The sequence below is a fragment of the Archocentrus centrarchus genome, chromosome 11 (assembly GCF_007364275.1).
Source record: "Archocentrus centrarchus isolate MPI-CPG fArcCen1 chromosome 11, fArcCen1, whole genome shotgun sequence".
Taxonomy (NCBI): Eukaryota; Metazoa; Chordata; class Actinopteri; order Cichliformes; family Cichlidae; genus Archocentrus; species Archocentrus centrarchus.
In genome coordinates this window covers 29,056,719-29,084,353 of record NC_044356.1, presented here as the reverse complement: position 1 = coordinate 29,084,353, position 27,635 = coordinate 29,056,719, and the positions used below count along the sequence as shown (strand labels likewise).

At 39.8% G+C, this 27,635-nt stretch overlaps 1 protein-coding gene across 1 annotated transcript in view; it reads left to right on the top strand.

The window, feature by feature from the left end:
- Positions 1-27,635, top strand: part of col22a1 (collagen, type XXII, alpha 1) — a 65,076-nt gene that overhangs the window by 9,959 nt on the left and 27,482 nt on the right. The window contains exons 5-39 of the mRNA XM_030741663.1: positions 3,513-3,624; positions 4,571-4,694; positions 4,955-5,230; positions 5,324-5,404; positions 6,634-6,750; positions 6,864-6,908; positions 6,997-7,059; positions 7,278-7,316; positions 8,749-8,802; positions 8,899-8,952; positions 11,434-11,487; positions 13,299-13,352; positions 13,450-13,494; positions 15,606-15,659; positions 15,743-15,796; positions 16,338-16,373; positions 16,979-17,008; positions 17,493-17,546; positions 17,674-17,727; positions 20,215-20,268; positions 21,845-21,898; positions 21,989-22,042; positions 22,144-22,197; positions 23,489-23,542; positions 23,637-23,681; positions 23,803-23,865; positions 24,140-24,193; positions 24,367-24,408; positions 24,489-24,521; positions 24,662-24,715; positions 25,199-25,252; positions 25,336-25,389; positions 25,478-25,531; positions 25,639-25,692; positions 26,249-26,353. Of these exons, the coding sequence (XP_030597523.1) occupies positions 3,513-3,624; positions 4,571-4,694; positions 4,955-5,230; positions 5,324-5,404; positions 6,634-6,750; positions 6,864-6,908; positions 6,997-7,059; positions 7,278-7,316; positions 8,749-8,802; positions 8,899-8,952; positions 11,434-11,487; positions 13,299-13,352; positions 13,450-13,494; positions 15,606-15,659; positions 15,743-15,796; positions 16,338-16,373; positions 16,979-17,008; positions 17,493-17,546; positions 17,674-17,727; positions 20,215-20,268; positions 21,845-21,898; positions 21,989-22,042; positions 22,144-22,197; positions 23,489-23,542; positions 23,637-23,681; positions 23,803-23,865; positions 24,140-24,193; positions 24,367-24,408; positions 24,489-24,521; positions 24,662-24,715; positions 25,199-25,252; positions 25,336-25,389; positions 25,478-25,531; positions 25,639-25,692; positions 26,249-26,353 (2,282 nt within the window). The remainder of the gene's footprint in view (positions 1-3,512; positions 3,625-4,570; positions 4,695-4,954; positions 5,231-5,323; positions 5,405-6,633; positions 6,751-6,863; positions 6,909-6,996; positions 7,060-7,277; positions 7,317-8,748; positions 8,803-8,898; positions 8,953-11,433; positions 11,488-13,298; positions 13,353-13,449; positions 13,495-15,605; positions 15,660-15,742; positions 15,797-16,337; positions 16,374-16,978; positions 17,009-17,492; positions 17,547-17,673; positions 17,728-20,214; positions 20,269-21,844; positions 21,899-21,988; positions 22,043-22,143; positions 22,198-23,488; positions 23,543-23,636; positions 23,682-23,802; positions 23,866-24,139; positions 24,194-24,366; positions 24,409-24,488; positions 24,522-24,661; positions 24,716-25,198; positions 25,253-25,335; positions 25,390-25,477; positions 25,532-25,638; positions 25,693-26,248; positions 26,354-27,635) is intronic.

Sequence of the window (27,635 nt, the reverse complement as noted above, 5' to 3'; positions counted from 1 at the left end):
GAAAAGGGAAAGATGCAGCCCAAACAGGCTGCTGAGCAACAGCTAGCACATGTGGACCAAAAACACATCACTTCTTAGGGACATTTTATCGAACCTGCATGTCTTTGGGAGGAAATTAAAGCAGCTGGAGGAAACCCACACAGACATAACATGGAAACTTGAAACCAAAAGACACCAGCTGGCAATGAATTCAAATTCTATCAGGCTGCTGTGGTAATCACCAAGTTTAAAAAAAAAAAAATAATAATAAATAACAGCTGGGAAAGGCTCCCGCATGTCTTCATTTTTCCCACCCAGAAGCTACGCAATTCCTCTACATTAGCAAGTATGCTACCATTACCTAACATTAACCAGGAGAAAGTGCTGGTTAGGATTTTAAAGTATTAAAGAAAAAGTACAAAGAAAGAAAGAGTCCCTAAAGAAAAAGTCCCTTTTAAATGTAGTATGAATAATATATAATGAATTTTACGCCCGTCCCTTATAGAAAGCCTTATCCCCGATGTTCCAGGCTGTTATTCTTTGGTGCTGTTCAAAACTTTCAGACTTTTTGACTGAAAGAGTGTTTTCATGATCAGACACGGCATCATTTCGTGCTGTCAAGACACATTATCACATCCCCATCACTGGGCGAGTGCTAATTATGTGGTTCGGCTTTTCCTCTCAGCCGCAAAAGAAATTAGAACAAACTTCTGATAAATCACTGAAATCCAGTGATGTTTTCTTAAACAGATGCACCACTTTGTCAGATGTGCTAAACACTCAACATGGAATAAATCCTGAGCAATATTTTGTTTGTCTTTCCTAGTCAGATCCGGTTCCAGTGGGAAGTACTTTTCTTGTAACCAAAGTATAGATTATTGTAGAACAGACCATAAATACACTCTACACTGCACTGGTTTATATTTCCTTTACATCAAAGTTCTAGCACCACAAATGAAATAGTGATACTACTGACTATAATCATTTTCAAGTCTTAGTTGCTCAATTACTTATTTAGAATTTTTTTTTTCCTACAGTTAAACAGTTCAGGTATTGTCCAGGGAGCAAAGGCAGCTCAACAAAAAAGTACAAGGATGTTTATTGATTTTTTTTTTTCTACCTAAAATGTAGCACAGACAGTTGCGTCATAATCAGGGCTATTCTACGAGCAAAAACCTGCTGTGGGCCCCACTTGGGGCGAAATGTTATCACACAGCGGTCTGAGGTCTGAAGCTCCCTGACATGATAAAGACGTCTGGGGAATTCCAAGCTGCAGTCAGCCTATAAATGCAACTAACTTTAAGACACTCGATGTCAAACCTGCTTGAGTAAAGTACTTTTTTTCAGTTTGTGGCCGAGCACGTAGAGATTTTCTCTTTGTACAGACATACAGTGTTTATCACTGCTACTCCTGCAGCACCTTCTGATAATTACTTAACAAATGCTTCTACGCAGGTGTACAGGGAGTACAGCTCTCTTTCCTAAATATCAAGGCTATTTGCCACTTATTACGATTTCACAGCCAAGAGACCCGCGGTTTGAACGAGACTTGTATTTATCATGGGCTGTCTAGTCTGACCCCTCAGGGTACTGAGCGCACGCGAGAGGCTGCAGAGCATCTCTGTGACCCTGCGCTCACTATCTACTGTACAAATGGTGCCATCAAAAGAATGCTGTGTGTATGCGCTCGCCTTTCCCAGTCAGTGAACTCATCTGGCTTTTGCCGCAGATCACCCCAGTGGTCGTTTTTGGCTGTCCAAAATAACTTTTTGGGTTGATTATACGCTATCTGCTGCCAGTTCAAATTACAGCTTTGTGCTCAGATGGGCCCCAAACAGCCACAGAAACAGCATGGTGCGCACGATGCAAGCACAGTGACAGGGAGAATCAAGGCCAGCATAACTCACAGCTGCGTGGCTTCCTCGAGCAACTGATAAGCAGCAAACATCGCTTTTGTACAGCAAAGTATCACAGTTGCTCAAAAGAAACATTGACTTTTTCACTTGCTAAGTTGTTATTTACTGAAAGTGTTTTTTTTTTTTAAATGCCAATTTCAGATTTGTTCTGATTCAAAAGGAAGACGAGCTCTTTTACATCACACTTCTTACATCAGACTTCAAAGAGCTTTTTAAAAATAACCCGACTGAGATTCAGGGGTTTTGCAAGCGTCCCATCCCATGGTTTAAAATCTCAGGTACCAGAACAGGGCAACAAATATTTTATGGGTTGTCTGCATGAACAAGTTGAGAAAATTAAAGGTAGTGTACACCTAAAAATGATTTGGCATTAGATGTCAGTCTCAACAGTTCATGTGTGTGAAGCTGTGCACTAACATCAAGCATCAACGTGTTTCCCATTTACCTAATATTCTGATGACAGTATCAGTCAATCAAAAAGAGAAATTGATCACTTTGTGTTTTGAGACAACAGAAACAACACCATCTGGTGGTTTGTAAAGGTAACGCAACCAATAAAACTGTTTTACAGTCAAAATGAATGAAAGACCATGAGAAATGTTTCCTTCTGGGCTTTTATGGATGCATGAACCAGCGGCTAGAAAGTCTCCACCCTCGAGCGAATAAAATAAGTTTCTACCCATAACAGTGCCTGTGAGACACTTTACTGACAGATAAAGCAGCTGTGGTGTACGACTGATGGCAGATCAGTTATGTCTGTCATGAGTCTTTTGATTCTAATGTTATTTTTTACTCTGTTGCTAATGACACAGGGGCAGCCTGTGTGTGTCTGACCACCTGTTTCCAAGCTATTTCTAATGACATCCACTGAGCTTTCTGCCAGACTCTCGCGTTACCACCTTAATGCTGCGGTTTCCTCTTTGAAAGATTAGTGTGCCGGTGTTGTTATTCCCACAAGAAATCTCACAGATATCGCTGCATAACTAAGACTGTGCAGGAATATGTTGAGGCTGTTCTCATTCTGTTCACTCATTAATGGCACAGTCTGCTTTCAGGAGAGCTCAGTCTACACAGCATAGGTTAACCACCAGCTTTTAGTGAGAGCTGCTGGACGGGCTGGCAGCATTAGTGCCATACAAGCTCTCGTCCTGCTGGCATCACCATAGCTACAGCACTTGTTTGTTGTACAAGGGAGTGTCCTTTCTAAACCACCTAAATATGGTCTGTGGTCACACCACTTCAAATCACACACTGCAGAACAATGTACACACATGCACCCCTCTCAGACTCACACGAGGCCCTTACCAGCAGTGGAAACTAGCTTTTTTTATTTTTTGCCCCCTTTGGCAACAAATCTAACAAATATTTAAATGGTCCGGCAAACATCTGTATTTTCCAGCTGTCCATTAATTCAGTGATTTAAATTGTTCTTCAAAAAGTCAAACGCACAGTTGCTGCAGGGTGTGGTGGGACCGAGCCAGTTAAACTTCAGCATGCCCCTTGAAATCTGACAAAACTGTAATTCAACCTCATGACCGGAGAGCCTGGCATGCATGTTTATGTATGTGTGTGAAACTGTGTGAAGTCCAACTAGGATGTTTTACTGTGTTGCTGCAGGATTTGACCTGATGGAGTATTTTAATGTGAGGGATATTCTGGGAACCAGAGCTGATGATGGCCAAAGTTCATATGTTCGTCTTGGCACCATGCCCATAGTGCAACAAACAGAGTAAGTGACCTGCCCATTATCCTAGAAACCACTCAGCACATTTTCCTCTAAAGACAACTTTAGCCTTCCTTTAGTCTGCTCATTAGTATGCAGTGCTTTGGACTTTTTTTTTTACATTTTATATAGCAAGTTGCAGTAAAATTAAATCACTCTTACTGTAAAGCCAACTACTTAATATTCTATAATGGTGGTGCAAATTACCAAAAAAGCAGTTCAAACCTTTTTTAAACAAGACTTTTGAAACTTTGGGAGATACGATCTTTGTTTTCCTGCTCCTGACTTGGATAAAAAATAACTTCTTTTATAGGTTTCTTTGGTACGCTGACAGTTAGCTAGGCTAGCCCTGTCCATGTTCAGTATTTATGCTAAGCTAAGCTAACTGGCTGCTACTTGTAGCCATACATGGCATACAAAATGTGTGTGGATACTGTGACATCACATCACCCACTGATGATCCGTTTTGAACCCTCAAAATGAGAATTTTCACCATTGCCATTGTGGGGTTTTGAAACCATTTTGAAGAGCAGGGGTTGGTTCTGACTGTGAAACCCTGCTTTTATTGGCTGATGACTTGTCAATCACAAATCATTAGCCAGTGAACATATCTTGGGTAATCCTACTTTCTGAAACTTTCATGATTTTTTTCAGTTTTCAGATTTTCCAGAATTCTGAGCTATTCAAATCTAAATAATTTATTATATTTTGCTCTTTCTCTGAATAATAGGCTACAGTTTGACTATAGGAAAGCAGTGTAACTCTGCTAATGAGAGCAGGGAGAATAGCTACAAGCACACTGGTTTCTAGGTAGCACGCAGACACTGTGTTTAACTTTGGGTTTTATACATTAATATTTAATCTGTTGTGCAGCCACTGCAACTGTGGGTTTGTCACATCCGCTAAGCAGAGTAAAATAAAGTAATAATAACAATGTGCCTTTATTCCACAGAGATGTGTTTCCTCAAGGGCTGCCAGATGAATATGCCTTTGTGACCACGTTTAAATTCAGGAAAACCTCAAGACGTGAAGACTGGTACCTCTGGCAGGTTTTTGACAAATATGGAATTCCACAGGTGGGTCAGCCAAACGTAAACAGTAATAAACGTGACTGTCTCTGCATGTGGTCCAGTTTGGAGAATTATAGCTTAACTATTGTCGAACTTTTTTGTGTGTGTTATTCCAATTGTCATAATAAAAGGCAGAAAATCAAGCTGAAAGTACTTGGTGCCATAAATTGGCATGGTTTTATTTATTCTGGTATTTTCATCATTTCCCCCTGTGGCAAATGTGCTTTTATGTTTCACTTCACATCACTGTGCCTCTGGCTTGTCAGGTGTCTATCCGTCTGGATGGTGAGAACAAGGCGGTGGAGTATAATGCTGTGGGCCTTACAAAAGATGCTGTCAGAGCTGTGTTCAAAAACCCTGAGGTCGACAACCTGTTTGACCGCAACTGGCACAAGATTGCCCTCAGTGTGGAGGCCAAGTCTGTGTCACTGTACTTGGACTGCAAACACATCCAGACGCTGCCCATAGAAGACAGAGAGGACATTGATATCCAGGGAAAGACAGTGATTGGGAAAAGGCTGTATGACAGTGTGCCAATTGATGTGAGTCTTTACCTCTGCAGAGTAATTCATGCCAGTCAAGGTGTTCTTCCTGGAGTTGATCCGTTACTCTATTGTTAATCTGTGTACATGCAGTTTGACCTCCAAAGGATGATGATTTACTGTGATTCCAAGCATGCTGAGCTGGAGACCTGTTGTGATCTACCCAATGGACCTGTAAGTATTACAGGCCAACAGACCTACAGTCTGCGCTTTTCTAGTGACCATAAAACCATGTATTTCATACGCTGAAGTGTCACAAATCTCCAGCCACACCTGCCTAAACTGTGGAGGTTCATAGTTATCTAGAAATGTATCCAATGCAAAGTAATGAGCCAATTATAAAAGTGAGATACATGGAAAAGATGGGATGACAGTACATTGTTTTAATTCAATAAACCATCTCATGATTGTTTTATACAAGTCTGTAATTAAAAAAACAAAACTGTTCTACAGTAGCTTGAAAACACACAGCTAGGCTACTTTGAATGTTCACTTTTTAGCTTTGATAACTTCTGTAGCTAACTTGCGATCAAGCTAATTTTGCAGTTCAATAAAGTACCTTTACAAGCTTTACCAGACACCTTTATAGGAATAGTTTGACACTGATACACATTTATGATGGGGTGGAACAAAACGCTGATATATTTTTTTTTGTACTACTAGCTCTTGTGAGACGTGATGGTAACAGAAACAAGCAGCCACTTGTTTATTAGCTAATTAACTTAACTGACAAATTACTAAAAGTTGATTTCGTGCTGAGAATAAATAAGAAAAGTACAGTAGTACTTTATCCTCTTCAGAATACCTAACACAGATATTGTGATGAATCTTGCTGTATTGCGCAACAGTTCCCATCCCTAACCCTTATGACCTAACTGGGGCACAGCCACTAAAGATTTAAAAATGATCATCTTTGACATATGACCAGCTCACAACTATCTAATCTAGCTAACTGGCTGATTTGGACAGAGCTAAGCTAATAGCCTCCTGGATCTAACTGAGTACTTACAGGGGACCTATTATGCTTATTTCTATCCACTAGAACTGATTCTCAGTTCAAAATAGTCCTTATTTATCTTATACGAGGTGTTAGTGCAGCCATCTCATTGCTTCTACTGTCTGAAGATATTTTAGCTACTTTCTCAATCATTTTATGCCAACTTTCTTCTAATTGGTTAACCCTCAAAAACAAAACACTTGGGTGGGTGTATGTAAGGAAATCGTCCTCTCTTTAACACAGACTTACACTCACAAGTGGTATTGATCATCATAAAGGTATAGATAACAATTCTTTCTGAAACAATTAACTACTTTAAAAGTTAAATGTGTGTGCCTGAGTAGTTTGTATGTTAAATTAAAGCATCATGCTTCAGTTTTTTTCAAAATAAACTGCATTATTTCAGTGCCCTAAGAAAGTTGTGACGGAGGCTCCCCCCATCGAGATCCCCACTCCAAAACCTACCAGCGTTGAGCAGCAACGAGGCCCTCAAGTGAACTGCTCGTGCCCTGGTGGAGAGAAGGTAAAGCCCTGCTAATATTACCACACCTAATCCCTCTCTATTATTTCCACGGATGAGTGGGAATCCTTTCTTCAATGGCTTTCAAAAGATGGGTGTATTTTCATTTCTCACAGGGAAGCATGGGGGCACCCGGTGTTGCAGGCCCTAAGGGTGAAAAGGTCATCTACCACCGCCTTTCAGTTCTATTGTGTTTGTGATAAAGGATTACACTTTCATTAAACGTGTGAACCTGCCTACCTTTTTCAGGGTGACACTGGCCCTAAGGGTGCTATCGGACCACCTGGCCTCAAAGGGGAAAAAGGAGAAACTGTATGGAAACTTAAAATGTCTACATTCACATTTTTTTCTTCTTATTTAGAGAAAATAGATGAAAGCTTAAATACAGAATTTACTTACTTTTAACAAAACTTCAAAGCTTTTGTGGTAAATAAACTAGTCCAAGTCATTTAAAACTGCAGGCTTTCAAGCTTTCCTGCTTTTCCTCCGGCCTCGATAATAATTAATCCTTATCGATTAATTATTTGCAGGGCACTGTATTCTCTGTCAAAGGTGACAGAGGTGAGAAGGTAAGTAAACCTGTCCTTCATGACTGCATGAGCATCATCTTAACTCAGATATGTTTGTCTGCGCATTGTGCATATTTTATATGCATGTAGACAAAATGTTCTAATCTGCACCTTCAGATTTCTATTATTCACATCTTTCTTTCTGTCTTGCTTTTTATAGTTGCCTTTTCTCCTATATATTTTTTTGCTGGGAGTGTCTAAGAAAGTGTTCATACATCTGTTATTGTCAGAATAACCGATGTATGAATTACAGGACAGGTTACCACAGAGGATGTGTAGAAGAGAGGGCAGTCCTATGCAGACGCCCACCCAGTCTGCTCAAATCACAGCCTTGGTGCTGCCTTCCAGTGCCAGACAGGAGTCCCATGGTGTAATTAATTCCTTGAAGCAAACTTCTCGGCATTCGTCACTCACATTGCGCTGAAAGGGACACTTAAAAAGGCCCAAGAGATCAGAAAGGGAAATGTTATCACGACAGTTCAACACACCTGTAAATTCTTTTGGATGATATAGGTGCACTGCAGGGGAGCCACAGGGCAACGCAGTCAAACAGACAGCAGAACTCATTTCATGATAAATTTACTTGACTTTTGTAGTTATTACAGCTGGAAGAAAACCCTTGCTGGTTTGATAAAGCACATTAAATCAAACTTTAATGCTCCTTGCTGCTTTTCTATTCCTTCCTTTTGGCTCAAATATCTGTCATCACTTTCTCTGCTTCTCTAAAGTTGATGCAAACACATAATGTAAGCTGACTTTAGAACAGGCAGTTCCCCGTGTAGCAGTGCTCTTATGGATAACATCTTCTGGCCATAGGGCACAGCAGAGCAACGGTCCGTTTTGCTAATCTTTGTGATGAAAGAAATGACGTGTGTTAATATGATACAAGCCTGAAATAATTAAAGGGCAACCTCCTGCGACTTGTAAAGTGGTTTATAAAGCAGAGGGAAGTCTTGCGGTGGCTAAGGCCTCATGGTACTCTGTAATTTAACAGCCATTACTTTTTGCTCAGACGAATTCCAAGGGATTCCTTGGCACAGAAAATGACATCAGTGTACAAACCAAAAGAGTGATGCTCTGAGGACAATGGGAAGCCATTGTTCCTTGAGTCTTTGGTCGAATGCGCGACCAAACCATAGCGGGTCTTGGTGAAGCTGTCAGCATATTCTGGCTCCTGAGCCTTTACTCAAAAGTGTTTTGTTTGTTTTAGTCTTTGTGTTTTGTGTATAACTTTGTGCATCATTGTATGTTCCACCGTTAATACACCTCTTCTTCTTTGTTTTTAATTAACCATCCGACCATCATGTACTAACCCATGTTCTGTGGGTTGATTGTTTTTTTTTGACAGCACGCCATCGCCGCCTGTCCTGGCCAACCTGCATGTCTTTATATGACTGAACTATAGAAGTTAACACATGTTTTGTATTCGCAGGGTGATAGAGGCAGCATAGGGTTGGCAGGTGCTCCTGGACAAAAGGGAGAGAAGGTGTGAACCTGGAGACCTGGGGATCTTTTTTTTTTTTTTTTGAGTTTTAAAAGCCTGCAAGCTGGTATTGATTATGTGTTTTCAACCATTTGACAGGGAGTGGGTGGCATCCCAGGCATTGACGGTTTATCTGGAGACAAAGGCGACAAAGTAAGAATCAAACTTAAGGGATTTTTAATGCATTTTCATACATTATTTCTTAGGCTCCTTTCATAACCAAAGTGACAATTCATGTAAAAGAGGAAAGAAAGAAAAAATATATACTGATCTAACGTTTTCCAGTTTGGATACTTTGCTTTTGGCTGGTCCAAACCCAGTGCTAAATCACTCTTCTACATGTGAGGCAGCATCAGCACAAACACAGTTACCTCTCATTTTTAAAACATAATGTAACAAATATATAGATCCACAAATGGAAATTTACAGAATTATTTGCCCAATTTATTTGCACTAGTCTCAGCTCAGCACAGTGTGAGAATATTTACTGCGCATTGTTGTCATATAAGGTCTCTGTAGTTTCTCCTTTATCTGCTCTCGCTATGAATGCCCCTCTTCTCTCTCTCTCTCACACACACACACACACACACACACACACACACACACACACACACACACACACACACACACACACACACACACACACACACACACACACACACACACACACAGAGCAGACAAGAGGCTTGTGAAGTGAAATATTGATTGACAACACATTATGTATAGGTGCAATAAACCCAGCAAGTGTGATACCAAACATAAGGAGAATGAGTGCAAGACAGAAGGAAATATTCATGACCAAAGTTTTAAGTCATGCATAAAAAACCCACCGCACCCACAGAAAGGTGAGTTGTTCCATTTAAAATCCCATTACTCTACATCACGGACAATGAATTCTATAACCAACTACAGACAACAGTATCAAAAGATATAAACTTAGCACAAAACGTAAGGAAATTTGTGTTTGGTTTATTATTTCTTTGTTGTAACAACAATTCTTGGCAATAAATCTAAAATGCCTGTTTATTTACCCTTGAATGGTTCCACATTTGTAATTAAAATGCATTTGTGGGTTGAGCAGCAGAGTTGAGTATGTGGGTTGGGCACATGAAAAGCTTGCCAAATCTTCTCTGCCAATGCCAAACAGCTGATTCTGCTACTGACTTGTTTGGTGTAGTTTATTGGATTAAATGATTGAAGTCAGCAAGTGAAAGAACCACACACGACCACAACAGCCTGGCACCTCCTCCTCATGCTGGTCACCAGCTTGGTCTCACACTGCTGATGCCATCCCTCAGCAGTGAAACAATCTTGATATCTCTCTGCACTGAGATTGCCTCCAATTATGATAAGCCTGATTTTCAGCACCTGGGGTACCAGAAGCTCAAAACTAGAGTCAGTAGCAGAATCAGCTGTTTGGCTTTGGCAGAGAAGATTTAGTATTTCATGGGTACAACCTGCATACTCAACTCTGCTGCTAAACCCACAAATGCATTTTCCTTATAAATGTGGCTCCATTTAAGGGGAAATAAACAGGCTTTTTAGATTTATTGCCAAAAAGCATTGTAACAACAAAGAAATAATCAACCAAACACAAAGTTCCTTACTTTTTTCTGCTAAATTTAAATCCCTTGATATTCTATAGTTGGTTATAGAAAAAAGTTATGAAAAAAGATAATTTGGCTTTAGATAGTGACACTTGGAGTGAGTGTGAAGTTGCTTTAGTGCAGTTTTTAACAGAGGTTAAATGTGTTTTTCAGTTCTGAAAATTTCATGTGGCCAGCTTTTGTAATTAAGTTATGAGGTCCCAAAAAATGTTGGAAAAAAATGAGGCACATCAAAAAAGCCTTTGACCCATTTCTGTGTACTTAGGCAGGCTTAAAGTGGACCGTTTTTACAGCCTGAAGGTATAATTTTGCATGGTTTTATTAGATATACTAAAGTTATTGTGCAACATTATTGTCCAAAAAAATCAGCTGATTCTGAGGTGGTCAGATGGGAGGCATTTACTGATTTTTCCACAGAGTGACAGGTGATTTTAATGATGTATTCCCACTGTCCACACAAAATATTTCTTTTTTCCCATCAGTACTGATTACATGCTTGAAAAATCTCATCTCAGCTAAGTCCAGCAGGAGGTTTTCCTGGTATATGTTTGGATCTTATATATAGATTTTTTAAAATAACTCTTGTACACATTTGAACACTGCCAACCAAAATGCATCAAATAATTTGCATGAAAATTTGAACTTCTGTTATAATTTCTGGTATTTAGAAGTATCTCATGTTTATTTTTACAAGCAATTCTACCAAGATAAGGGATTGGTAGTTTCATTAGACATCTGTTTCTATTAATCTCTTAACTTTGTTGTACCTGCTGTTGTTTTTTCATTTTCTCATAAAAGCTGATATATAAATGTCTCATTATGTTTTTTAAAGTTTCCACTTTGTTTTTAATATATTTCAAAATAAGGTAAATATTCTTCATCCCTCATTTTGGTTTTCTTTTTAAATTACATCTTATTTGCATATATTTGTAGTACTATTTGGTAAACAAAGAAATCCTCTAATTTTCTGAGCTGTTGTTTTATCTTTCAGTCTAAAACAGACTTTTTTTCTTTTTTTCATAATCAGGGTGAAGCAGGACGGGCTGGTGATCCAGGGCTACTGGGTCCAGCAGGACCAAGGGTGGGTGGATGTGGTTTTACAGTTTTCAATCCAGTAACGAGCGAGTGCACATGCAGTTGCAGTTTCGAAAGGGTTTTAAACATATTTCAGGACATTTGGCACTGATCTCCGAGTTGCACTTGTTCTGTTAAGTCCATAAGTTTTTCTGGACAGTTACCTCTCAGGCTGGTATTGATTTTGTATGGGGGGGGGGTTTGGTTGACTTTCCCCTGGACGATGCTGCAGCAGCTGGTGAAGGAGTCAGGTAGATGGGACAGACTGCCCAAGACTGAAGGGAAGGAGCGCCCCCATATACAGTAGCATAGGAAAAAATGAATGTGGTGAATTATCCACCATCCAGCTACTCCCAATATGAGCTGTGGCTCAGGAGGTAGAGCAGGTCATCTACTAATCTGACGGTTGGTTGTTTGACCCCTGGCTGCTCCAGTCTGCATGCTAAAGTATCCTTGAGCAAAATACCGAACCCCGAGTTGCTCCTGATGCATTCAATGGTGTGTGAACTTAGGTGTAGCAAAAAGTGCTTGTATGAAGGTATGTGAAAAAGTGAATGAAGATGTGTTGTATAAAGAGCTTTGAGTGATTGAGTAGAAAAGCACTATATAAGAACCAGCCCATTTACCATTCGTTATATACAAGACCATAAGAAAACACTTCCTAACCTCAGCTTTCACCTGTTGTGTCCATTGATCTTGACACTGACCTGGACAGGTTCTTCAGCTTTCAGGCGCCTCTTCTGTGGAACCAGCTCCCAGTTTGGATTCAGGAGACAGACACCCTCTCTATTTTTAAGATTAGGCTTAAAACTTTCCTTTTGATGAAGCTAATAATTTGGGCTGGATCAGGTGACCCTGAAACCTCTCTTAATTATGCTGCAATAAGCCTAGGCTGCCAGGGGCTTCCCATGATGCGCTGAGTGCCCATTCATGTTTGTACATGAGAAGCTGACAAACTGCTTCATGCATATGTTACTTTGAGGTTGGTCTATTATAATTTGTTATTATCAGGCTGCTCTAAAAGTTCCCTGAAAAAGCTTTAACTAATCCAAGATGCCATGATGAGAGATATAATAATTCTCCCATATTAGTTTCTGTTCACTGGCTTCCTGCTAAATCCAGTATTAGATTTAAAATCCTTCTCCTCACGTACAAAATCCCAAATGATCAGGTCCCATCTTAACTTAAAGACTTCATAGTACCATATTATCCCAATAGAGCACTTCACACCCTCTGTTGGATTACTTGTGGTTCCTAGAGTTCCCAGAAGTCGGCAGAGCCTTCAGCTATCAGGCTCCTCTTCTGTGGAATCAGCTCAATGTTCAGAGACAGACAGACACTCTGTCTACTCTTAAGATTTGGCTTCAAATTTACTTTTTGATAAAGCTTATCATTAGAGCTGGATTAGGGGAACTTGAACCATCTGTTAGTTATGCTAACACAGGCTCGGGCTGGTGGGAGCCTTCCAACATGCACTGAACACTTTTGTATTATTTGTTATTCTGTTTGTCTTCTCTCAGGGAGACACCTCTGCTTGAGGTCTCTCCCTGTTTAAAGGGAGTTCTTCTTTCCCACTGTCACTAAGTGCTGGCTCATAGGGGATCAACTGATCATTGGGGCTCTCTCTAATGCTGTACTTTTTTTTAAGGTCTGAAATTACCATGTCACAGCATTGATAAAGCATTGACAGATGCTGTTTCAGATGCAGCCGCCAGCCAGCGTATAGTACACTCCTGAGTCAGCAACAGCGATATTTTGGTGTGCGTCCCAAGTCAGTAAGTTCCATTAATACAAGTATTTATTTTATGTATTGCATAGGGACTTCAAGGGGATGCAGGAATTCCTGGTGTACCAGGACCAAAAGGTGTCACTGTAAGTATAATCAAAATGTACTTTTACCAAATTATCATCTACGATCTGATGATGATTTATGGTAATATTTACATCACGTCGTTTTGCTTTATTATAGGGTGACTCAGGTACAAAAGGTGAAAAGGGAACACCAGGAGCCAGGGTAAGTCATATATTGTAACAGTGTAACAGTTTCTTGATTCAAATAAAGTCTATCTATCTATCTATCTATCTATCTATCTATCTATCTATCTATCTATCTATCTATCTATCTATCTATCTATCTATCTATCTATCTATCTATCTATCTATCTATCTATCTATCTATCTATCTATCTATCTATCTATCTATCTATCTATCTATCTATCTACAGTATCTATCTATCTATCTATCTATCTATCTACAGTATCTATCTATCTATCTCTTACGATGAGGTTTGGGTGAGGTTAGGTTTCATTGTAACCACATGCTAATCAAGCACAGTTTCAGAAACTAGAAGATCTTACCTTTCAAATCAAGTATCTTACACGCATTTTGGCCCTTATAAGATCATAATTAAAGATTTCCTTTTGGATACACCACATTGGTAAAAAAAAAAAAGAATTCCACGTAAAGATGAGAATCTAACTCTAACCAGGTTACTGGCCTTCTGATGGCCATTAAGAGGTTAAACAGTTGCTTCACTCTTCACGTGTTCTTACTTGGGGGTAGCCTGCTACAACTATTAATCTTTTGGCCACACAGCTCCACTGCTGCAGATATGAGCTACAGCTATAAAACAGTTGTTGCTGAAGGTCATGAGAGAGTTAGCTCATTTGCTTTCCCAACATGTCCTGGGATTTGGGCCACGGTTCTAGGTTGAACCTGTACAGAACACAGCTCATACTGCAAATCCTGATAACAGGCTTAACTTTTCAGAAAGAGCCTTTTCTTCTCAGAGGAACTCAGAACTGAGGGGCGTAATTGTGCAAACAGATGTGGCTTCCTTGATTTACTCTCCACACTTCCTGTCTGGAATTCTGTGGGGGCGTTATGGGATATAATGCACTTCATTCAGGCCTGCTGAAGCTTTGTTGATGTCTGAAGTTTTCTCTGAGCTGTTAATGCTGCCTGCTCATTTGCCATCACAATGATGTTAGAATGTGATTTAGTCTTTTAATAATTTAGTGAAAGGTTATTTCACTGCACCGACAGTGGTTTTCAACTATTTGAGGCCTTGTGTGTTGAGTTATTCTTGTAATCGGTATTTCAAAGACACCATACATCAAACCTGTACAGTACACTGATTACCCTGCCATATGGCATGAGGATGAGCAGCAGGTTTTAAGCACACTAGAGCTCCATTCAGACAAACTGATGTCTGCTTTAGAGCTGCCCATCAGCCAGTCTGTCAGACAGTTAACAATTTCCTGCTGCTGAAAAGTAGTACTGGCAAAGTACTTAGCTCAGAAAAGTGATAAAGGGAATAGGTGGTTCAGAGGAGATACACAGGATTGACTTTAAGGTTGTGCTCGCTGATGGAAAAATCAGTGCCATGTTTTACATACAGCAGCACTACAGATGCTCTTTATTAAGCATGCCTGCAGCATGGTGGTGGTTGGTCAGTCCACCACTTTGATTCCACCTGAAATATCTGAACCACCATGAGATTTATTAGAGATATCTATCAGGCCCAAAGGATATAGTCTATTATATTTCTATAACTGTGGCAAACCCATCACTTTTCCTCTAGCATAAGAAAAGAAAAAACGAATTAACTCACACCCTACTGAACGCTTGCATCTTGGTAGCGTGCAACATTTTGACCACACCTGCTCTTCATCGGACAGTAAAACACAGGGGGGCGCCATTTTAAATCACATGTTGTTGGTCACAGGGCCACAACACCTGAAGATGATAGCCAATCAAAACCACATCTTACATAAATCAGAGTCCACAAAAAATATACAGAGAGCCTAAAATTGTCTGAAATCAGAATATAAGGAATCATAAAAAAGGATGAATCATAAAGTAGGTTTGTTTGGTTAGCCATGTTGTGTTAGCTATGGGTGAGAACTGCTAAACAAGAGAAGTATTTTAATGTCTCCCGATGTGAAACTGGCCCCAGCACTGTAGCTAACATTAGCAACTACTGTAGGTAGTTCACAGCACTGAGGTAGCCTACCAACAAAGAGCTGCTAGCATGTATGGAGTTAAAGCTGTGGTTCTTTGTTCTCGGGTTTTGAAGTTTGTCTTTATGGGAAAAAAAAAAAAAATTCTCATTCCCATTTCAGGGTGACCCAGGTCTGGATGGATTACCTGGAAAGCCTGGCTTTCCTGGGAAAGATGTGAGTTCTACTTTTTGATGGTGATATCAATCTGCGACACATTTTCCCTTTGTATTAATAGTTTGTTTGTTTTTATCAATTAGGGTTTGAGAGGACTGGCCGGAACACCTGGGCCCAGCGGGGGTAAAGGTGATAAGGTATGCCCACCGGCTTACCTTTGTTGCATTCAAAACACTGTTCACTTGATTGCAAGACTCCAGTGATGATATTGCTGTAAGCATAATTTTCCCAGCCTGTGCTGATATGAATCATTTTAAAGCGTTATCATCAGAGGCTTCCCGAGCTACTGTCTGCCCTCTCCAGACATTCCCCAGTCTCCTCTGTGCACCATCAAACTCAGCCCACTCATTTGTCTGAGAAACTAAGACGCAGTTCATTTGTCTGTCTATAATTACCAACTTTCATGATTCCTCCAGTGGTGCACAGATGCTTCTACCACACCCAACTGCACGCACACTAATACACACACACACAAGCACAAAGAGCTGCCGTGGTTCTTTACCCACAAGTTTCACTTTCTTTTTAGCCCACAGTAAGCATCCACACACACTTTACCACGACTCATCTCATAAATTATGGTTGTTGCTGTGCCATTATCATATCCTTTAAGGGGCTTAACCCTGAAAGTCTCTTGATTCTAATGATGGGTTTGTCCTTGTTGTGTGATGCGTGTCACAGGGGGAGAGAGGTCTTCCCGGATTACCTGGGGATATGGTAAGTGCCAAAAATACACCAAAGGTACATAAGCATTATAATCTTAAGAATTATAGGCTTGCATCGTGATGAAGATAGTGTGGTTACAGCAGCATGTATTTAAAGCTCACATGTTGCATTTTAACTATTTTTTAATGATTATTGCTAAAGACAGAGCAGATAATCAGAGCCAAGCGCGATCTGCAGACCTCGTTTTTTAACTGAATCACATAAAAAGCTAGATCGCTGTTTGTAACGTGCAGGTATATAGCCAAAACTTCACTTATTATCATAGCCTAGTTTAGAAACACAAATTCTTTATTGTTTGTGGGTTTTAAACCATTTCAGCATCTCTAACTGTGCTGTTGAAGAGTTTTATGGCAATTTGCAATTATGAGCTTACTAATGATTAATAATGGGTATATTATTTTCCTTTAGAAACATAACAAAAGGGGGGAGGTACAGAAAAAATAAAACATCAACTGTTTTATGTGGCTCAAAAACGATTAAAAACTGGTATAAAGCACTGCTGTTGCAACCTTAGTGATGTTTCATCACAGCAACTAGCAATGAATTTCACAAATGAAAGTGACAGTGTAATTATTTATGCAGTGTTTTTATTTCAGGTGCAAACAGAAGGCTTACGGGGTGAAAAGGTGAGCAGTTGCTTCACATTACCACTCTAATTAGGATTAGAAGGTGGACACCAGATTGTTACTGCAGATACCAATATGAATATAACCCTCTCTATACACTTTGCAGCAATATTTTGGTGTATTTGGTCAGTGGGAAATATGGCTTTGTGGGTGAAAAGTAAATATAAATATTGGATTTTATGAAAATGAATATAATGTAATTTGAATGTTGGGACTGTAAAGTGAATCAGTTTCACTGATCTTGAGAAAATGAGCTCAATAAATGAAGATGTTAGGTTGAAGAAACTGTACTGATATGTTTCATCAAATGTGTTATGAAATACCCAGCCAAATTTAGTGACTGAACAAATATGAATGTTTATAAAATGAGGTCGCTCCTAATTTAAAATCAAAGGATCTCATGTCTCATTCTATGACATTTGATAGTGCAGATTTCACATGTGTTATAAATGTAATAAATACGGAGCTGTTTGACCTGTTTCAGGGAGAGCCTGGACTGCCAGGGCCTCCAGGGGCTGATGGACCCCCAGGGCCTGCAGTAAGGATCCTGATTTATTTTTTCCTTCCTTCAGCTTTCCTGCTGTTAAGCTTTTGATACTTGCTGTTGTTGAAAAGCCGTGTGTTACCAGTTTTCCGGTATGGATTCTTTGTGATTCGTTCCTCAGGGTCCTCCCGGTCCACAAGGTTTACCTGGTGAACCTGGAGAGTTTGGCCAGAGGGTAAGATCTGAATATCACCTTACTGTAGCAGGACGAGGTGCAGTTCACCTGATAATTGGTATAATGTATCTCTGCATACTGACTTCATGTTTCCAGATCTAATCACCAGATCTACCCACAAGGCACAGCTCTATCTGTTTTTTGGGGGGGTTTTTTTGTTCTTATTACACTGCCAAATTACATTTTTGGGTTTTATATAACTCAACAATTTAAACCTAAATTACAGTGGAACTCTGACACATTTTGGTGTTTTCAACATACTTTTGAAAATGGCATTTACAGCTTCAGCGACTGACTGACTGACTGACTGAACATGGGTAGCTTAAACTCAGAGGAAGTGTTTTGGTTTGAAAAGAAAACTTTTACTGACACGTATCAAAACAGTTTGAGAAACACTGGGTTAGAGTAAGGGTTTGGCTCCAGCTAACCCCTGTGAAGTCTAAATCATCATCTGTGATAACTCTAACCCAATGCTATCAGAATATCTAATTTGGGAGTTCTGTAAAATTCTTCCTCAATGTCTTAGAAATCAGGGACCAAAAAGTGATCTTTCTGACACTTGTTTAAAGTTCTGCAGGGTACTTCTCAGTGTGTGGAACTAAGGTCCACTTTAAGGCAAATAAAGTTTCCTGCTCTTGAATACTTTCCTGCTTCTTATCTTGCTTTACCCTCTGAGGTCTACGTCACTGTTGGCGAAGACCCTCCAGCCCAGCTCCTTGTAGTACAACACTCTAACCTGCATTTATTGGTTGCGGTTATCATCTTCCATCTGGATTATATTTTATTTTATTTAGAATTAAGAAAACTGCTGTTTATTCTTCATGCTACTCGGAGGCGATATTGTAGCTTCTTATCAGTGCTTTCTTGTGTACGTTTCCCTCCTTTCTCCACACTGGTTCCATTACACAGCAGTGTGTAATTAAAACAGACACAGCGGTTCTACATAATTTGTTCCTCCAAAACATTAACAAAGACAGTGACCTCCTTTCCCCTCCCTTCTCTACTGGGAGCAATTAACCTCTTATCAGCAGCGTGCTGCAATCAACATTTGCGGCTGCTCGGCTGGGCGGTACAGTCAAGCCAAACCTTCTCAACAGAAAGACTCTCTGCCACCAAAATCATTTTTAAGATCCAGCGATTTATGGTTTAATAGCATTAATAAAACAATCTTATGTTTTGGAATATGTTGAAAACATCCCCCTCTGTAACCTTGTTGTATTTCTGAAGCATTTTGCACTCCCATTGTATACTTTCCAAGAAAATCCTGCAGAAAAAACAGACTGTGAGAAGTTTGGCCTATTTTTTATTATTATTATTATTATTTTTTTGCAGGTTTAGAAATGTTAAACCCACGCTGAAGATTCACAGGGAGAATGTGTGTGTGTGTGTGTGTGTGTGTAGCTGTGATAATGGGTTGGCCTCCTGCACTACTGCCAGTGCTAGTAGAGTTGGGAGCAGGTATAGACTGAGGCACTCTCGCCTCCACCCCTGCAAAGCTCTCATCAGCTGTCTGATATCATTGCTGCAGAGTCATGTCCTCATAGATTATATATCCACCTTTATCCTTATATGACAGCTGATTGAAGCCTGGAATGCTGACTGACTGTCTTATTGGACTGCAGAGGATGGTGTCAGCATGCCAGGATTTTGCTGTTTTCTGTAAATGCAGAGGGAAAAAACAGCAACAACTTTCTTTTCTTTTTTAAACAGAGTAAAATTTTGTGACTCGTGACAGTTTATATGAATACATGTCTGTTTTGAAATGAGAATATAGATTTTTTTTTCAAATACATTATGAAGTGCATATATGATTTAAATATAACTCAACCAAATAGCTATAATAACAAAATGGGAGTTCCCCCATCGTAATGTTTTTCAATTACACATAACAGCTAGAGACAAATGATGTCCATAAAGCTTTAGATGCTAGCTTTGGGTTTAGCAACTTGTTTTCAGTGGATTTAAAGTCAGCTGTGCTCCTTTAACATTAGCTGTCTACTTATCTGGTTTTCTGGAGAGTGCTGGACATTTTCACAGAAACGATTGGGCATCTTGATTTTGTTACACATGTGCCTTCTAGCTCTTACCTACATGTCGACTGAATTAGTTAGAATTCAAGATTTGGAGGGTGGAAGAGGAATATCGTGCATTTGTTAGGTGTTGGACTTTATTGTGGAATACCCTCCTCAACTTAGAACAATTTCGTGGAGTCGAACAAAATTCCGTTACAGATTTTTGGTGACGGTGAAATTACAGTATGTACTGTATGGGCAGTATACGCTAAATGTATCATGTGAAACAAATGCAAATGGAGAACATAACATCGTATTCGCAGGGGGATGATGAACTGAATATAAACAAAAATCAAAAGAATTTATAATAAATGATTTAAAAAAAAACATATAGATGTTAATAATCACTGTATGTTTGATGATATGCTGCGGTCATTATAGTTAGATTTTAATCTGACATACTGTTGTCTTACAGGGAAGGAAAGGTGAAAGTGGACTCCCAGGGGTGGATGGCCTTCCTGGACCTCCTGTAAGAACAATTTTAATTTCACAACATGCAAAATGATTCTTAATTTTATTATCATTATTTTTATTAGTTTTTTTGAAATCAAAACCAGGTTAAACACATAAATACATCCATCACAAGAGATGTGCGGACCTGACTCATTTGCCCATGTGAACAGTCAGACACGGCTCTTAAGCACTTGTCAATCACAAGTTGCTAGCCAATGAGCACATCCCAGATAAGTCTCCTTTATGACCGTTAGACCAAAATTTATAAAAATCAGCTGAAATGAGTGAATGACGCTAAAACTATGGTAATTTTCCCGATATATTTCTGTAGAGTGGAAGCCCTTTTGCAACCACAGCTACTGCCCCCTGGTGGCCGTGAAGAAAGAATGCAGGTTTAAGGCACGTCCGCACTGGCTTCACTTCTCGGTCCTGGAACTTAGATCCATCTTCGATACTGTCTATGAATGTGATACATTTTTTAAGCACGGGGGCACGAGTTTACAAATTTTACTGGAACTTCCAGGTTCTAGAGCTGTATTCATTTTTGTCGTTGTTTGTGTGGTCTGTGCTTGCTCAGATTGTTGCAGGACTTTGCCTTATTTTAAATTAAACATAATCTCACATGTACAAAAAAAAGGCTGTCTGCCAGACAGACCAGCGGGCCCTTTCCTCCTTTTAATCCACAGCTCGGCATATGGCTGTATGAAAAGAGAGACTTATTGAACTTGAAGCAAACGTAAATTATATATCTTAACCCTATGTATTCCTGTGAGTTCGGAGGGTGAGCCCAGCCAGCATTACCTTCTTCCTAACAGCTACACATGTGCAGCACAGAGACTCTCAAAACAGCAGCTGATGATACTGCAGGGCTTTTCTTAAATTAGTGCAGTTATTCTAACATTTTTCTAGCTCACACATTGACTTGTTTTGAAAAAAAATACTACACCTCAATCTATTAGGAGTTTTTAATGCTCCTTTTACATTTTACAATTCGATATCATCATGCTCTGTAATTGCTGGTGCCATACGGGTGTAGCTCTCTTTAGATTAACCTGTTGTTTATGTACAGCTCATGTCAGTGCTTCCTGTAATACCCCAATGACCTCTCAAAGGAGAACTGAGGAGGAATAATTTGGTATTTAAATTGTGTGGGCTGCTCAATATTTGATGTGGTCCACAAAGCACAAAATTGCTGCGGCTCTCTCAAAGGTCTCTTCATTGTATGTTTTAATAGAGGGAAAATAAACAGGCTAGATTAAAACCAACAGGTTATACTAATTAATTTCCTTGATTCCTCTCTGTAGCCAAACAGAAATGTCCCCTGTGTTCAAGGTATCTGAGGTTGAACTGGTTGTAAACTGTACTGTAGTCCCCTCTAGTGGCTGGTCAGTGCTATTGATTTGAACTTTGCCTTCTGGAAATCCACATTAATAAAATTCTTAGAGAAATCTGAATTTTTAAAATATCTGGAAAAGGAAACATGCTCTTGGCACTATGTTCTTTCAGTAAAAGGTCGATTTATTTGATCAAAAATTGCATTATGAATGTATATGAATCAAGTTTTTCCAGATGTTTGTAATATTATTTTGCAGGGACCCATAGGTCCACCCGGACCACCAGGAACCCAAGGACAAACTGGACCTCCTGTAAGTAACTAGAAACTGAAGCTGAGAGTCTTTATTTATGCTGCTGTGAAACATGATGCGACACCTCTTCTGTTTTTTCCTCCCTGGAAGGGTCTGCCTGGTGAAATTGGATTTCCAGGCAAAATGGGTGAGCCTGGAAAACCTGTGAGTTGACCTTTAAGTTCTCAAATAAAAACTTTATTTGCTGATCCTTTTTCCCTCTGTTTGTGTCACTGAATGTCAGCATTTCATGTCTGATTTTAAAGGGTCTTCCTGGTAAAGATGGTCTGGATGGTCTTCCTGGAAATGACGGTGCCATGGTGAGTATGACTTTAAGATTTGATTACGGCGAGCAAACTTTAAAGTGGAACTAATCAAAAAGGCTTTATATTACTGTTAAAGTGACTGTAATGTAAAAGGGATCTCATGAACCATCAGAAGAACCACTGATACAAGGCAAGATGTATCCATGTGTTCATGCCATATACACCAAATTCTGACTGTACCATTCAAATGCAGCAGAACGTGAGAGCCATCAGACCGAGCAGTGTTTTTAGTCTTCTGTTACCCAGTTTGGTGATCCTGTGTGACCTTTAGCCTCAGTTTTCTGTTCTTAGCTGACAAGAGTTCTGCTGCTGTAGCCCATCTGCTTCAAAGTTTGACTTGTTGTATGTCCTGTATTGGTTTAATATAGTGATTATTTGAATTACTGTTGCCCTCCTATTAGCTGGAAGTAGTCTGGCATTTCCCCTCTGACCTTTGAAAACAAACAGGCATTTTCACCCAGAGGACTCGCTGGATATTTTCTCTGTACTGTAAACCCCAGAGATGGTCGTGTGGGAAAATCCCAACAGATCAGCACTTTCTGAAATACTCAGACCAGCCCGTCGGGCACCAACAACCACGCCACGTTGATTAAATCACCTTTCTTCCCCATTCTGATGCTGTTTGAACTTCAGACAATGTCTACATGCCTTAATGCACTGAGTTGGTTGTGCCAACCAACCAAGCCACATCCATCAATGTATGGGTGTATTATATACAGTACAGTTAAATACTGGAATTTCACTCACTAAAACAAAGCACAAGCTTCTCATAATTTGTCATTAGAAATTCTCCACACAGTGGAATTGAATTAGCAAAGTTGAGGCCAAGCAGACGGCCGCTGGCTCCGGCTGCCTGTGTGTGGATGCTTGTCAGAGAAGCTGTATTCCTAACTTTTGTTAAATCTGAAATCTTAGCATGAAAACCTTTAAACAAAGAAAACAAGAAACAAATTCAAAATCCCGTTCTGGTTTTTCCTTTCACTCTTGTGCTTTGCAGCTCAGGGCTGTGGTCTGTTTGCTTGTGTGATTCTTCACAGTGAGTGAGACTAAGTGTGACTGTAGGCTGCTCACCCGAACTCTACTTCCATTTATGGTTTCTGTGCAGTTTTTCTTTCAGTGAGCAAGCAAACTAAAAAAAAACTTTTTTTAACCTTTGTTTTCTGGCTGATAAAGAGTGAGCCCATCGGTGCAACCAACCTGGCGATATACAGTACCCGGCAAATGCTGTTGGCTGGTACAGGTTTGGAAAGTATGACATCTAAATTATACTCGTGTGTCTCTAAAGGGGCCCAGGGGAGAGCGTGGAGCAGATGGTTTTCCTGGCAAGCCTGGATCTAAGGTACAGTGACTTCACCTTACCCAGAAACACACTGAACTCATGCTTGTGTGTTATTTGGAAAGCCGACATGTTAATGAGTGCGTTTTCTCTTCAGGGTGACGAGGGGCCTCCTGGACCAAGAGGACCACCAGGGGAGAGAGTGAGTTCACGACTGCAATTTGTTGTTTGGCATTTGGGGTTTTTTGTATGAATATGGAAGACATTTTACAGTATTTTGATGTATATAGTTTTATTTTATTTGTATTTTAATTGTGTTACAGGGAGAAGCCGGTGCCCCTGGACAGCCAGGTGTTGATGGAGCAAGAGGTGACCGAGGTGTTCCGGTAAGTGTGACTGTGCTTCTCAAAGCTTTCATGGTCATTCACAGCTACATGTCTGCGTTACGTCTGCAAACAAACAGGGGGTGATATCCTTACTTCACTTTTCCACATTACATAATCATTTCTGTTGAAATCATCTCCAGTAAAATAATTGGACTCAGTAACTGCCTGGGAACCCTTTGGGGCCTGTTGGTTGTCCCCAAATGCCATTTTGAGACCAACAGTTCTCGACTCTCAGTTATAAAGTAAATATATATGAATATTTTGTTTTCCATAGGGAGAGAGAGGACTGACGGGGCCAGTTGGACCAAAGGGTGAAAAAGGCAACAAGGTAAAAAAGACAAAAACAAATCAACCTTTTTTATATTTTGGACAACTTAATACAATGAATGAATAGCCGGGAACGTGCTATATATGTTTCACTGAGGGTCACCCTGCAGTGTTACTGTAGCTGTAATAAGGTCATTAGCATGCGGACTCTGAACGTATTGTCTCCTGTCTCAGGGTGAAGTGGGAGATAGGGGACCGCCGGGTATCCCGGGAAATGTAAGTAATATTTCTGTTGTGCATGGTAACTGTAATATGGTGCAGATGAGGTAAAATATCACCTGCTCTCTTCTTCACAGGTTGAAAATGTGATCCCTGAGCCTGGTGAACCAGTGAGTACACTTCTATTAGTTATCACACACACACACACACACACACACACACACGCCAATTTGGGACTGTTAGAAAGTGTCCATTAATATGCAGTTTTGATACAAAATCTTTGTCACTTTGTTGCTGTTCTTTCCTTAAGGGGAGACCTGGAGAGAAAGGAGAGAAAGGCGATCAAGGGAAACCAGGAGAGATGGTGAGATTTTTGTTTCTGCTGCCTCTTTTTTACATTTTTTACATAATCAAACTTCACCCAGTAATGTGCTCAGGAATCCACTAGATGTCAGTAGAGTTTTGCTATTGCAGTCCTGTTACAGTGAGAGCACCCAGGAGACTTTGCTTAATTGGCTGAGTAAATCAAATTGTTCGGCACAGTAATGCAGTGCCCCGGTTCTCTCTACTTTATAGATGTATGGAGAACAGAATGTATTGGTATATTTAACATAAAACAGGCAACGTCAATTATGTGCTGTAATTAACACACACAAATGCTAGTATATGTTGCTTTTATTAATAATGTTCTTAAGGCAGCAGATGACAGTGATTCCTTAATATTTTTGTAGTAGAGCATCCTCATCCTTCATTTTTAGATCTTTGTCATCTGGAATGGTGGCAGTCCTTTTAGCACTTCAACAGGAATATTTTAATGAATTTTTGAATGAATGTGTCTTCTCTGAAGGGTCCAAGAGGACTACCTGGTGAACAAGGTTTTAAGGGACCAGCTGGACCACTGGTACAAAGCTTGTTATCTCTTCACTCTTTGTAAGCTGCAGTCATTTCGATTGGAATATCTCTGATTAGCTGTTTCGCCTTCAGGGGCCAAAGGGTGAAATTGGACTTACGGGAGAGACGGGGCGTGTTGGAGACCCTGTAAGATGTTCCATTAAATATGATTCACTTTTTTTTAACACTAAGAGGGAGGTTTTCTATATAATCATGACCTCTGTGTTTCTCTCAGGGTCCACCTGGCATAGCTGGCCCTCAGGGTCCACGTGGACTACCAGGAAATGTGGTTGGTTTTTTTCTTTCTCTAATCAATTTGATATCACATATGTCTGCATGCATTTCTTATGACTTATACATTCTTGTATCAAGCTACCAGCTACCTGTTTTCTTTAGGGCATACCAGGGATTATTGGGCCTCCAGGTCCAGCTGGACAAAGAGGAGACAAGGTCAGTCACCTGTTCTTAAATCCACGAGTGCATTTGGTTGGATGTGATTTGAAAGTCTATGCTGAGAATGGTTTTGGCAGTGCAGAGAAATCGACTGCAGAGAAGAAAGAGTGACCTTGTACGTCCTCCGTCATTGTTTCAGTCTTTGAATTCATTTCAATCCTGCTGCAGCAGCTACACGTAGGAGTTTCACTCTTGCGATTCAGAACACTTTCTACTGTCTCTGATGCCTTTTTACATTTTTCTTTCTTAGATTTTTCTCTTTGTTTTGAATTGGCCACAAGATACTGCTGCGACATTTTTTTTAAACCATCTCTTTTATATTGTCCACTTTAATTAGAGGCTGATATTTCAGTAATCTGTTGGACAAGATGCATACAAATTATGAAACTGTGGTTTAAAAAAAGGATTATACATAGAATTGGATTTCATTTTATCTGAAACATGTTCAGAATCCAGAGCAATAAAAAGTATCTAAGGCATCTGCTCTGTTGACTGTTGTAGCCTTGAGAGACAATCACAGTGTCTCTTTATTCCATCATTTTTTTTTTTTTAGGGTGAACCTGGTAAACCAGGACAACAAGGTCCTGCTGGCCCACCTGGAGAGCCTGGTTTGACTGGACCTCCTGGTCTGCCTGGGAAGGGGAAAGATGGGCAAAATGTAAGACGCACATTTTTGTTGTCCGCTATATTATTTGCAGAATAATGTTTATCTTAGGTTCAGCTTACAAATATAATGAAATTTAAAGTGATTCTTTATTATGATTAATTTACTAAGATATTACAGGATTATCATATTAAAGGACAGCACCTCAATTTTTCCACCACTTAATTAAGTGTTTATTTATATTATGTTTAGAATAACTGGAATCTTTTGCATTCATATTATTAACAGCTGCAGCACAAATGAACATCTGCGCTGCAGCTATAATTACATTTTACCCATAGGCTGTATGGAGACTGTATATAGTGGGCACAACCACAGCGACATCACCCACTGGCTTCCACTCATTTTAAAGCCTTTTTTTTTTTTTTAACTTTATTTTTATTTATTTTGATGCAGAAAAACATTTAGTAATTGCCTTCTTGCTTGCAATCATAAATATCTCAGCAAATATGTATCGCTTCCACTAAGACCTTCAGGAGGTTCTCCAAAGTACATAGTAGTAAAAGAAAAAGCTAAAGTTATACCCAGAGTTTCATAGATTACTTGCTTCATGGCATTCCAGAAAATCTTCAACTTCGGACAGACCCAAAAGACATGAAAGCAGTCCGCACAGACCTCCCCACACTCCCTCCAGCACACAGCTTGTGAGCCACCTATTCTCGATTTCTGTTTTGGTATAATAAAAAATCTGATTAAATTCTTCCAGCAAAAATCACGCCATGTTAAAGAATTTGTGGTGGACAGTGCATTCTTCCAGATATGTCCCCAGACTTCCTGTAAAATTGTTATGTTTGCTTCTTTTTCCCACCGTTGCCTAATATAATCTGTTGAGTTCCTATTATAGATGAAAAATTTCTGTAAAGTTTACCAATGATGCCTTTTGTACTTTTGGCAGCATCCATGAATACTTGTATTATTCCTGGATTTACAACCAAATCAGGGGACTTGATTTCCCTCTCAAAGAAACTCCGGATCTGCAAGTAGCGATAGAAGTCTTCTCTGCCCACTTCGTACGTCCGGCACAAATCCTCAAAATTTAGTAACTCCCCATTTTCTATTATTTTACAGAATGAGGTGATTCCTTGTTTTGCCCAAGTTCTAAACTTGTGAACTATCAATGCTGGAAGGAAGGAAGGGTGATATGCAGGCCAACTTAACACCCTTATCTGCTTGCTGAGATGAAATTTTTTAACCACCTCTGCCCACTTTTTCAAGGAGGAACTTACACACAAATTTTGTAACCGATTTACTTGGGGTAGCCTGCTCAAGCCTTCCT